General features: G+C 36.4%; 2 protein-coding genes across 2 annotated transcripts; both read right to left on the bottom strand.

The window, feature by feature from the left end:
* Positions 1 to 3,071: 3,071 nt before the first annotated feature.
* On the bottom strand, positions 3,072 to 9,318 carry LOC145798280 (uncharacterized). Its single transcript, XM_082885788.1, has 8 exons — positions 9,261 to 9,318; positions 8,843 to 9,128; positions 8,716 to 8,745; positions 8,376 to 8,626; positions 3,977 to 4,066; positions 3,793 to 3,879; positions 3,356 to 3,697; positions 3,072 to 3,255 (listed from the first exon to the last, which is right to left on the bottom strand). Exons 2-8 carry the CDS (start codon positions 9,120 to 9,122, stop codon positions 3,166 to 3,168), a joined length of 1,170 nt encoding a protein of 389 aa, XP_082741914.1. The 5' UTR covers positions 9,123 to 9,128; positions 9,261 to 9,318; the 3' UTR covers positions 3,072 to 3,165.
* Positions 9,297 to 10,094, bottom strand: LOC145798279 (uncharacterized). Its single transcript, XM_082885787.1, has 2 exons — positions 10,023 to 10,094; positions 9,297 to 9,947 (listed from the first exon to the last, which is right to left on the bottom strand). Exons 1-2 carry the CDS (start codon positions 10,092 to 10,094, stop codon positions 9,297 to 9,299), a joined length of 723 nt encoding a protein of 240 aa, XP_082741913.1.
* Between the last annotated feature and the right edge of the window lie 1,731 nt (positions 10,095 to 11,825).

Here is an 11,825-nt window from a genome sequence, read left to right as displayed (position 1 = left end):
ATCGGCACCCATTTATATATAAAATTCCGGGTCTTTCACTCAGGACACTCCTGCCAACTTACTTTAAATGGAGTCCATCCCCTTTCTCCTCCCAAACAAATATACATATGCAATATATTTATAAATATAATCACATATGGAGTACATCCCCTTTCTCCTCCCAATAAACATGCATATACAATGTATCTATAACATGGTCATATTCAATGACACCAACAATGGATTAGCATTAAATCGCCTAATCCTCATGAAATTTCTACAACAATCATAGCTATTCTCCACCGATAGCCTAATGCAATTATTTCTAAAGAGATGTTCAATATCAAAATAAATAGTTTATTCAAAACTTTCATAAGTGAGATAATACATATCTAATATTATCATTTATAATCACAACCTTCCAATTTCACGTTTTCAATGTTAATCCCAATTATTTATGCAAAATAATAATTTAATCAAAATTAGGGCAAAATTCCCCTTTCACCAAATATCAACCCAAATACCAAAATCAACTATTTTGGCACAACATGATCTTATATTCAAGCCTCATATTCGTTTACCTCATATTCATCAAAATCTCTCTTTTCATTTCACACCCAAATCCTAGATTTGTCCAAACCACAACCAAATCTCATCATCTATACACAATAGCAAATAACTAAACTAAAAATCTTATTAGAGTGTAGAAAATTCCTACCTCAAGTTTTGAAAAAGAGCTAATCTGAAAATGCAAACATCACCCGACACTACAAAAAAATTTGTTTTTTGCGACGGTAAACGGCCGTCGCAAATGCTCCCGAAAGCCGTCGCTAATGTCTTTTGCGACGGTAATGTGGCTTTTTGCGACGGTAAGGGGGGGTCGCGACAGATGGGGTTGCAAAAGACCTTTCGCGACGGTAAGTACCGTCGCCATTAGTTTCTGCGACGGTAAGGTGTGTTTTTTGCGACGGCATTTTTCCCGTCGCAAATAATGGGGAAAAAATCACTTTTCGCGACGGCACGTAATTCCCGTCGCTAAAAGTGAGTTTTTGAGACGGGAACATTACCGTCGTTAAAGGCTCTGGCATCTTATAAGTATTGGCGACGGCAAGGTTTACCGTCGCTAAAGGTGTCCTGTACATTCAATAAGACAGCTTTTGCGACTGTGTTGGTACCGTCGCAAAAGCCTATTAATGGTTTTTGCGACGGGTTCTTCTCCCGTCTCAAAAAATTAAAAATAAAAAAAAAACCCTGCTGATAAATTATTAAAAAAATTAAAATAACCTGTATTAGATAAAAAATAAGTATAAAAAATTGAAAAATTACAGAATAATATAAATACGTAAATAAACAAAAATTGACAAATAATGAAAATTAATAATACTGTTCAATTCATAGCAATACATAAATAAAAATTCATAACAATAAAAATTATGCCACTACATAACGTCGCATAATACATACATAATGTTGCTCCCAAATTTAAATAACATAAATCAAAATCAAAATCAAAAGTTTTCGTCTTCATTCGTTCGTGGGTTACAAAAACAAAAATTAGTCATAATCTTGATACGCCCGCATTCCAGAAAAAGCCAACTGCTACTCAGGAAATATCTGAAAAAAAAAAGATAAAAATAATTAAAAACCATATAATGTGTTAATATTTTAATTATAGAAAAATATAAAAAAAAATTGACTACTATATAATTAGAAAGATAGTTTAGTAAATAATTTTGACTGGACCGAAATCCGGCTCTAACTCCCAAACCGGGAACCCAATTCGAGCCCCGTCTTCTCCCACAAGTCTCTCGTGCCTAGGCGGTCGTGTGTACCAAGTTTCGTGCTAAACCGACGCCGTTTGGTGATTTTGGGGCGTTAACGCCTCGAATTCAAGTTTCTTAAAGAAGTAGTTTGCCTAAAGTGAAATCCGACTCTAACTCCCAAACCGGGAACCCGATTCGAGCCCCGTCTTCTCCCACAAGTCTCTCGTGCCTAGGCGGTCGTGTGTGCCAAGTTTCGTGCTAAACCGACGCCGTTTGGTGATTTTGGGGCGTTAACGCCTCGAAAAGAAGTTTCTTAAAGAAGTTGTTTGCCTAAAGTGAAATCCGACTCTAACTCCCAAACCGGGAACCCGATTCGAGCCCCGTCTTCTCCCACAAGTCTCTCGTGCCTAGGCGGTCGTGTGTGCCAAGTTTCGTGCTAAATCGACGCCGTTTGGTGATTTTGGGGCGTTAACGCCTCTAATTCAAGTTTGTTAAAGAAGTAGTTTGCCTGAAGTGAAATCCGACTCTAACTCCCAAACCGGGAACCCGATTCGAGCCCCGTCTTCTCCCACAAGTCTCTCGTGCCTAGGCGGTTGTGTGTGCCAAGTTTCGTGCTAAACCGACGCCGTTTGGTGATTTTGGGGCGTTAACGCCTCGAAAATAAGTTTCTTAAAGAAGTTGTTTGCCTAAAGTGAAATCCGACTCTAACTCCCAAACCGGGAACCCGATTCGAGCCCCGTCTTCTCCCACAAGTCTCTCATGCCTAGGCGGTCGTGTGTGCCAAGTTTCGTGCTAAACCGACGCCGTTTGGTGATTTTGGGGCGTTAACGCCTCGAAAAGAAGTTTCTTAAAGAAGTTGTTTGCCTAAAGTGAAATCCGACTCTAACTCCCAAACCGGGAACCCGATTCGAGCCCCGTCTTCTCCCACAAGTCTCTCGTGCCTAGGCGGTCGTGTGTGCCAAGTTTCGTGCTAAACCGACGCCGTTTGGTGATTTTGGAGCGCTAACTCCTCAAATTCAAGTTTCTTAAGGAAGTAGTTTGCCTAAAGTGAAATCCGGCTCTAACTCCCAAACCGGGAACCCGATTCGAGCCCCGTCTTCTCCCACAAGTTTCTCGTGCCTAGGCGGTCGTGTGTGCCAAGTTTCGTGCTAAACCGACGCCGTTTGGTGATTTTGGGGCGTTAACTCCTCAAATTCAAGTTTCTTAAGGAAGTAATTTGCCTAAAGTGAAATCCGGCTCTAACTCCCAAACCGGGAACCCGATTCGAGCCCCGTCTTCTCCCACAAGTCTCTCGTGCCTAGGCGGTCGTGTGTGCCAAGTTTTGTCCTAAACCGACGCCGTTTGCTGATTTTGGGGCGTTAACGCCTCGAATTCAAGTAAAGAACGCAAAGATGCATTTTAGCTTAGAATGCAAAGATAAATTTTATACCTGATCTTCTGGTGGTGGTGTATATGGATTCTCGTCTTCTGCAGATTCCCTAAATGCCCGGTGGCCACTCGATGCATCAGGAACCTATGTTAGTCAGTGCATAATGTGTTAATCATATTCGAATTTCATACATAATCTTGAGTGAAAATTGAACTATCAAACAATTGTGATGTTTATATGGAACCTGTCTGTTGGGATCCACACTCGCCCCCTGTGACACAAGGGCCATCATCTCAGCTCTCATCTGCTGCAAATGTGTAGAGAACTCTGCTCGCAGCTCCTCCCTCAACTCATCCCTTAGCTCAGCACGAACCTGCTGCGTGATCTGATCAATAGTCGATGGATGGGGTGTTAACTGTGATGGCCCAGCACCATCCTTATACACCACTCTCCGAGGCACGATTCTCCCGTATGTGCGACAATATCCATGTCTGTCATGACCTATCAACTCATGGAAAATGGCATTCCTAGCCTCCAAAGTCCGACCATCCTCAGGTAGCATAGAGAGTTGACGATTAAACTCATCCTGTATTGAATAAGACACACAAGTATACGCGAAATTAAGATGGTTGACACACAAAAAATAAACTTTAAATACAATCAAAGGTGTTTGGAAACTACCAAGGTCTGAATAACCTCTGGGTCATCTACTCTACGTGTCATAAGCCAAACATTCATCTTATCAGTAGACTCCCCCTTACTGGTCATCTAAATTTTTTTTTAGAAATATGAAAATTAGAATCCAAATAATTTGCAAATATACAATGTTTATTTATATAGAAAAATAAAACAATAAAATGTAAACCTCATGCCGTATCTGAGAGAAAGTAGTACGCCCTGTGGTATGAGCTATGCTGTGAGCTCGCCGATTTTTAGCGTTCCTACTTGCAATTTTCTATAACAAGTTCAACAAATGTAAGTATGTAAATATGATTTGTATGTTCACATATCATAAATTGTATACCTCAGCATCGGAAGTACGCCAATACTCTACAAGTTGTTCCCACTGGCTTGGCACAACGTTCATAGGAACATCATCCTTCAGATTAGGATCAGAGCTTCTAGGCTTGAAATACTTAGCCTTAAGCTTGTTCTTGTGATCCTTCCATATACTGTTGCAGTTTTTCATGCAGATTGGCTTGTACTCCTCTGGACATATATTCAAATCTATATAATAAAGCACAAAGGTTTTTAAATTTGTCTTAGAAACAATTGTCCTATTAGGACATTTGAATGGTTAGGATTCATGTTTGACTGGAATGGACGGTAGAGATGAGAATCAACTCTGCCAATCTCCTTCAACTTCCCGCCCAAGAGCACGCGTAAAAAATAAACCTAAAACATTGCACCACGATAGGCTCATCTGATCTCACTCTCTCTATATACTCTCATATCTCTCTCTCTCTCTCTCTCCCAGTCTCACTTCCCAATTTTCAAATTTCAAAACACCCCTCTCTCTCTCTCTCTCTCTCTCTCTCTCTCAGCCTTACTTCCCATCATACCACCGGTACATCTTTCTCCGACGGCGATACATCTCTTTCCGACAATTGTCTCATGAACCAACCATAGTGGTGCTCATCACCTCTACCAGTCACCTCTTCCAGTGATCACCACCGCTGTTGCTCAGTCTACTGCATAACAAAGGGGATAAAGGTTGGTTATTTGATCTCTTAGATAGAGAGAGTAGGAGAAATGAAACAGAGAGAGTAGGGAAGATGTATTTCATAGATAGAGAGAATGAGTGGTGGAAGATGAGGGGGAGAGAGAATGAGTTTCGGTTTTTTTTTTTTTTTTTGGTGTGTGTTCTGTTTGTGCCGGAGTAGTGGCAGCGAAGGAGGAAGAAAAGTAGACTTTGCTGTACATTAATCTCATGAATGAGTGAATGTAATTGCTTTGGTAAAATTTGAAGTGACGCATTTTGTGCTTAAAATTGCTTTGGTAAAATTTGAGTGCATGTAATTGCTTAAGTGATTTAGTAAAGGTGGATTCGATAATGAAGGGCTACAGATTATGTGATTTACCAAAGTTATATTACAAATCTGGGTTTCAGTGTAGTGGTGGTAGTGTGTGTGTGGGGGGTGGGGGTGGGATGGGAGCTTTGATGGGTATGGGTGGATTGGGCTCTTGATTTTGGACACCACCATGGCTGCCTCCTCTGCTATCCCTTTCTCCACAGTCAATCGAGATCATCGCAGCAACCTACGCTCATTACCGCCTCTAACAACCTCCCCTCCATTTAGATTGTCATTGCCAGTTCCATTGCCGCCACCGACACTTGCGATCCCCAACACAATCAAATGATAGGCTCAAGTTGCTTGGGAGTTGTTTGAGCAAATTATGTGAATGAGACTTGGTTGCTATTAGATCTCTAAGATGAGAGTTTCCCAAGAGATGAGAGAGGATGAGATGTGATGATGAGAAAGAGAGACGTTTCTATAGAGATGAGAGAGAGAAAGTAGGGAAGATGGAGAGAGAGAATGATGAATGAGAGATAGTAGAGAGAGTTAGAAACAGAGAGAATGAGAGTGAGTGGGAGAAGCTGTTGGCATCAAAATGGCACCACCGTGTAAGCCGTGCAAACATGGAATCAGAAATATCACTTTGATATAAAATTATTGGGTGTGCCTGTCTACCACCTCACTCTTTTTGTTTTGTCTTTTTTTTTTTTTAATGTATTATTTATAATAATTTGAATTGAAATACTCAAAATACATAAAATCACATAAATCATGCAAAATTATAAAATTTTATTTTAAATTCGTAAAAATTATTTTTAAAAATTTTAAGTGTAAATTTTATAACATTACTCTAAATTTTATAATTTTTAAGTGTATTCAGATTTAATGAATCTGAAAAATAAAAAATTTTGATTAAATTATTTTTTTTAATTTATTAAAAATAATAAAATTCAAATTGAAAATTTAAAAAATTATTTTTGAAAATTTCAAAACTAAATATTTTTTGAATTTTAAATTTGTAAAAAATATTTTCAAAATATACAACCAAATAAAATGTCAAGTTTGATAAATTCTTTTCAAAAACATAATTATAAAATTTAATTGAAAATTCAAATCAAACGGATGATCTATTTATATTTTGACCTCAAATTTTGTTTTTTGTTTTTTGTTTTTTTTGTTTTTACAACAAATTAGCTAAATTACATTTTAATTCAATACTTTTATATTAAGTATATTTTAATCTCAAAATTACTTTTACTGTGCACGGGCATGCACTAGAGTATTCCGGGACTTCTGGATACATAGCTCTTGAATAGGCAATTTTGATTTATTTAGAGCATAAATTTATTCAAATTATAAAATAATAACTGAGATATATTTTTTGAAAAATATTCTATGCATATATTTTTTACTTTTCTGCTTCTCTCTCTTTCTTTGTTTTTTTCTCACAAATCCTCTCATGATCTCATGAATAATCTTATGAATGATCTCATGATCCCATCTTCCTCTTTTTTTTTTTTTTTTTTTTACTTCCCCCCTTTTCCTATTTGTTTATTTATTTTTATTTTTATTTTTATAATATTATAACTGCATTTTAATCTTAATATTATTTATACCGTGCCTTTATCTCTTAGTTTGTTTTTTTATTTTTCGCTGTATATGATTTTTCTTGGACGGGGCTTTGTGAGTGTAAAAGAATATATTATTTATGGGGAAATTAGAGCAATACAAGCATGCAATAGAATACAAGACTTTCAAAAAAAAAAAAAAAAGGGGGGAAATTAATTAGTAATTATCACCTTCAAATTAAAATAATATTATCCGAAATATTTATATATATATATATATATATATTTTTTATTTCACTATTTTATTTTTTGTTGGTGAAATAAAATATAGGACTTTTTTTTTTCTTTTTCTTTTTTTTAGCAAACATTATAAATTTTGTATGTTTATTTCTTAATTTATATCAAGGCTAAGGAGAGTTATATAAATAAAATTATTAAAAGTTCTTTAAGAAAAATAATATTTTTTTAGTGTCTTTACTAAAAAATACTACACAATTCACTTATTTTAATATGATACGTAGAAATTAAGATTATATTTTGATCTCAATATTATGGGGTGTTTTGGGAAGATGATTAAAAGTTACTTTTTGATTTTTTTTTTTAACTTTTTTTTTTTTTGAGAGATGGAAGTGGGTTAAAATGTGAGAAGTGACTTTAACCCACTTACCCACTTCTCAAAATAGCCCTATTTATACCGTACTGGTACCTTTCTTTTTGTAAGTTTTGTTTCAAAGAGAAAGTTTTGCAAAATCCCTTCCCATTCTAACCTCAAACTTGAGCAACAATGGTGAAATTTGAGAGATGGACAAAGGCATGGGAGGGGAAATCTCTTCCCAAGAAAAAAAAAAGAAAAGAAAAGGGAAAGAGAAGATTGATGAGATAAGAGAAAAAGTGAGAGGCAACCCCACATGGATTTGGTTAATTTATTTTGCGTGACATTATCTTTTTATTTTTTTTATATGTTTTTTCAATAAAGTTAAAAGTTAATATTTAATCGATTTCTCAAAAATTTTGTAACATAAATATTAAAATGATATAATATGTTTTCATTACAAATATATATTTTGTTGGGTGGTAACTCTCTCATAATAACAATAAATAACTCTCTCATAATAATAGTATTAGGTAATTAAGAATGGAATTTAATCAATTAGCAATGCTAGGTATCATGAAAAACCTTTCATGAAAATAATCATGAAAGTTTCGTGACCCTTGGATTACACTTAGAATAAAAGATCACGCACTAATCAAGGTAATTCAAGGATCATAAATTTTTCATGATCATTTTCATGACAAAATTTTCATGATCCATAACTTTTCCCTTTAATCAATTGAGTTTAAAAGGACGAAATTTAATAATTTAATCAATTGAGTTTAATAACAATATTAAGTGATTTCGAATGGAACATAATTTAATTAATTTCAATTTTTTATTTTGGTTATATTTCTTTATAACCAAAATAATATATTTTTATATTTTTTTAATATTTGTATCAAAAAATATTACAGACTCCATAAATTTTTAATATATAAATTACAATTATATTTTAATTTTAACAATATTTATACCGTGCCTTTAGGCGAGGGCATATACTAGTTGTCCTATAAAACACAAAATTTAAGGCTAAGTATAACACAAATTTGGAATTCGAATTTGTGGACAAAAATATACTTTTACCTTCACATCCTTCCAGATAGCATCAACAATATCATCAGGCACACTGTTCCAGTCAACAAAAGTAAGAGGAACAATGTTACCATTCCGGACAATAATGCCAAGTTGAGTAGTTAACTTGGCCACGTTATCCCCTATTGGGCAGTAATTTCCATCAAATTGTATGTGCAGCTTTTTACCAGTACCCCACTCTTTAATGCCCTTGGCACATCCTCTACCACGCCTAGTCGAGGTCGATGAAGAACTAACATGACCTGCGATATACAATAATAATAAACAATATGCAATGGTAACAACCAAATGCAAATTTAAATAATGTGAATACAAATCATATCAAATAAACCTGATGTGGGCTGTGAAGAAGTCGAAGGGTCTGCAAAATACAATGAGAATAAACAAGTTATATATAATGAGCATAAATAAATGTATGTGTAAATAATTTTCATGCAAATCAAAGCAAATTTAAATACCTGCGGATGGCTCATAAGCTGATGATGATAGCTGCTGTGGTGCCATTGATGGTGGACGCACCGATGGTAGGCGTGGAGGCCGAGTACATGGTAGCTGCTGTGGTGCCACTGATGGTGGTCGATACGGTGGTAATGGCCCCTCAGATGGTGGTGGCACTAATGGCCCCTCCGATGCTGGCCGATGTGATGCCTCCTCTAATGGTGGTGCTACTGATGTCCTGTTATGTAGCACATCAGACATCATGCGCCGGGGATGATCAGGCTTCCTCTTCCTTCCCATAATAATCTTCAAGCAATATAACATTAATTGACATTAGAAACATAGACAATGGTTTGTCATCAACTATAATATGACATGATTTGAACTAATACAATTACAAAGACAAAGTAAATTAAGAAATTGATGATTAACTACAACCTTGGCCTTAATTGAATTACTAATGTTGATTACATATCAGCCTATTTGAACATCAACTGTTCCCCTTTCTGCGGCTTCCCTCACCCAACCAACTTCTTCATCACGAAGCATTATATTTTCTTCCAATTGTTGGCTCATGTATGGCTCGATTTGTGGATCAGTTGAACTCATATCAAATAAACCTCTTTGAGACATCTTCACCACGACTTGCCAGTCTGGTTGTAACGGGTCTGCAACATACCAAACTTGCTCTGCTTGGGACGCCAAGATGAAAGGTTCATTGGTAATTCGATCATCTCGGTACAACAAATGATTGAAGTTCACCAACGTGAAATTGAAGACATCTTCTTTCTTTCCGTGAATGTTGTCAATCCAATCACACTTAAACAACACATGTTTCTTCTCATTGGAATATCGAATCTCAACAATATCTGTCAATTGTCCATAATAGTACACAGACCCCAGACGAGGATTCTTGTCTTTTCGACTAGCATAACTTATGGTATCTGCCTTCAAAGCTACACCACAATTTTGTGTGGCTCGACGATCATCCATGGCCTTTACTCGATACCGAAACCCATTCAGTATATACCCGTTGAACCTCCTTGCCAGGTTATGAGGACCATTTGCCAATAGAATAATCTCTTCAGAAAGTATGACATCAGTAGTCCTTCGCAAAGTTTGGACCTATTTAACACGAAATGTAAAATTTAAAATGTAGATCGACTTAAGTAACTAGAATCTATAGAGTTAAATACATACATGTTCCTTGAACCAAATGTGAAAAGTTTCAAAATGTTCACGCCGAAGTTGATGATCGTCGACACGAGACATTTTGAGCTTAAGTACTTCAAGGTGTTTGCTGTGTAGATTGAAATTTTAGCCATACAAAAATTTTAGTTGAAAATTCAATAAACATAATAAAATATTGAGTGAGTGACTTAACCTACTTTATGAATGGTTGAACCGCGCTTGTATTGCATAAGATGTACCGATGAGCTTGTACCCAAGAAGTATTATCAAGATAAAAGCTTGTGTTTTCACCAGTAGCATGACCCAAATTATCAGCACCACTATAGTTCCTCACGGGTCGACTAGATTTGGTTTCCACATCACTGAGATATTGTGCACAAAAATTCATGCATTCTTCCATAAGATATCCTTTAGCAATTGATCCTTCAGGACGAGCTCTATTACGCACGTATTGCTTCAAAGTAAGAAGATACCTCTCAATTGGATACAACCATCGAAACTGAATCGCTCCACCCAATAACGCTTCATCAGCTAGATGTATAGGCAAGTGCTCCATTATATCAAAAAAACTCGGAGGAAATATTTTCTCTAGATGACAAAGTGTTACAGCGATACGATCTTTAATATATTGCAAATCCGTCGCACGATTCACTTTCGAACACAATTGTCTAAAGAAATTGCTCAATTCAATCAAGGGTTCAATTACATTCTTCGGTAACGATCTGCGAATAGCCAATGGAATAAGTTGTTGCATCAGAATATGACTATCGTGGCTCTTAAGACCCCCAATGCTTCTATCATGTAAGCGCACACGACGTGATATATTGGATGAATACCCGTCGGGAACTCTTACTTCCTTCAACACTTTCAAGAACAAATCTTTCTCATCCTTGGTCATCGTGAATTGTGCTGGTGGTAAATAGGCTTTATTCGACCCTCTTAACTGCAAATGTAGGGGTTTTCTAATATTCATATCTTGTAAATCACGCCGAGCATTAACACCATCCTTCGATTTTCCTGCAACCCCTAATATTGTCCACAACACATTGTCACAAACATTCTTCTCTATATGCATCACATCGAGGTTGTGTCTTATTAGATTGTGCTCCCAATATGGCAATTCATAAAAGATACTCTTTTTCTTCCAACTATGGGTGCGATGTCCAGCTTTCTCCTTCTCTACCTGTCTCCTATGCCTCTCCTTAAGGTCATCCCTATTGTATTGGGTTAAAATACCCTCAGATTCTAATTGTAGCAACATCTCAGTTCCAGACAACAATTTTGGTTTGAGTCTGACTTCCCGACTACCATCAAATGATACTTTATCCTTCCGGAATTTATGGCCAGTAGGTAAAAATCTGCGATGACCCAAGTATGATTGTTTCCTACTATGCTTCAACCAACACGATGTAGTTTCCTTATTGCAACAAGGACATGCATATTCTCCTTTAGTGCTCCATCCTGACAAGTTTGCGTATGCAGGAAAATCACTAATTGTCCACAGTAAAGCTGCATGCATTTGAAACATTTGATTTGTTGATGCATCAAATGTTGACACATCCTCATTCCATAGTTCTTTTAACTCCTCAATCAACGGTTGCATATAAACATCAATCTTGTCACCAGGTCCTTTCGGGCCGTCAATAAGCACAGATAAAATTAGAAATGGTTGCTTCATGCACATCCATGGCGGCAAGTTGTATGGAATGAACACAACAGGCCAAGTGCTATGAACTATGTTCATCGTCCTGAATGGGTTAAAACCATCAGATGCTAAGCCAAGCCTTACACTTCGGCAATCATTACTAAAGT

This window comes from Camellia sinensis, chromosome 8 (assembly GCF_055761805.1).
Source record: "Camellia sinensis isolate YWXY chromosome 8, ASM5576180v1, whole genome shotgun sequence".
NCBI classification, from domain to species: Eukaryota; Viridiplantae; Streptophyta; class Magnoliopsida; order Ericales; family Theaceae; genus Camellia; species Camellia sinensis.
Note: the sequence above shows the minus strand (reverse complement) of the source record. Positions and strands in the feature narration are given on the sequence as shown.

Bases quoted from the DNA above. Each gene is read 5' to 3' on its own strand.
- LOC145798280 (XM_082885788.1), bottom strand. From the start codon at position 9,122: ATGGGAAGGAAGAGGAAGCCTGATCATCCCCGGCGCATGATGTCTGAT. The intron at 8,627-8,715 runs GTTTATTTGATA...TGTATATCGCAG, and splicing joins TTCTTCACAGCCCACATCAG to GTCATGTTAGTTCTTCATCG. The intron at 3,256-3,355 runs GTTCCATATAAA...TGACTAACATAG, and splicing joins GTGTGGATCCCAACAGACAG to GTTCCTGATGCATCGAGTGG.
- LOC145798279 (XM_082885787.1), bottom strand. From the start codon at position 10,094: ATGTCTCGTGTCGACGATCATCAACTTCGGCGTGAACATTTTGAAACT. The intron at 9,948-10,022 runs GTATGTATTTAA...CGTGTTAAATAG, and splicing joins ACATTTGGTTCAAGGAACAT to GTCCAAACTTTGCGAAGGAC.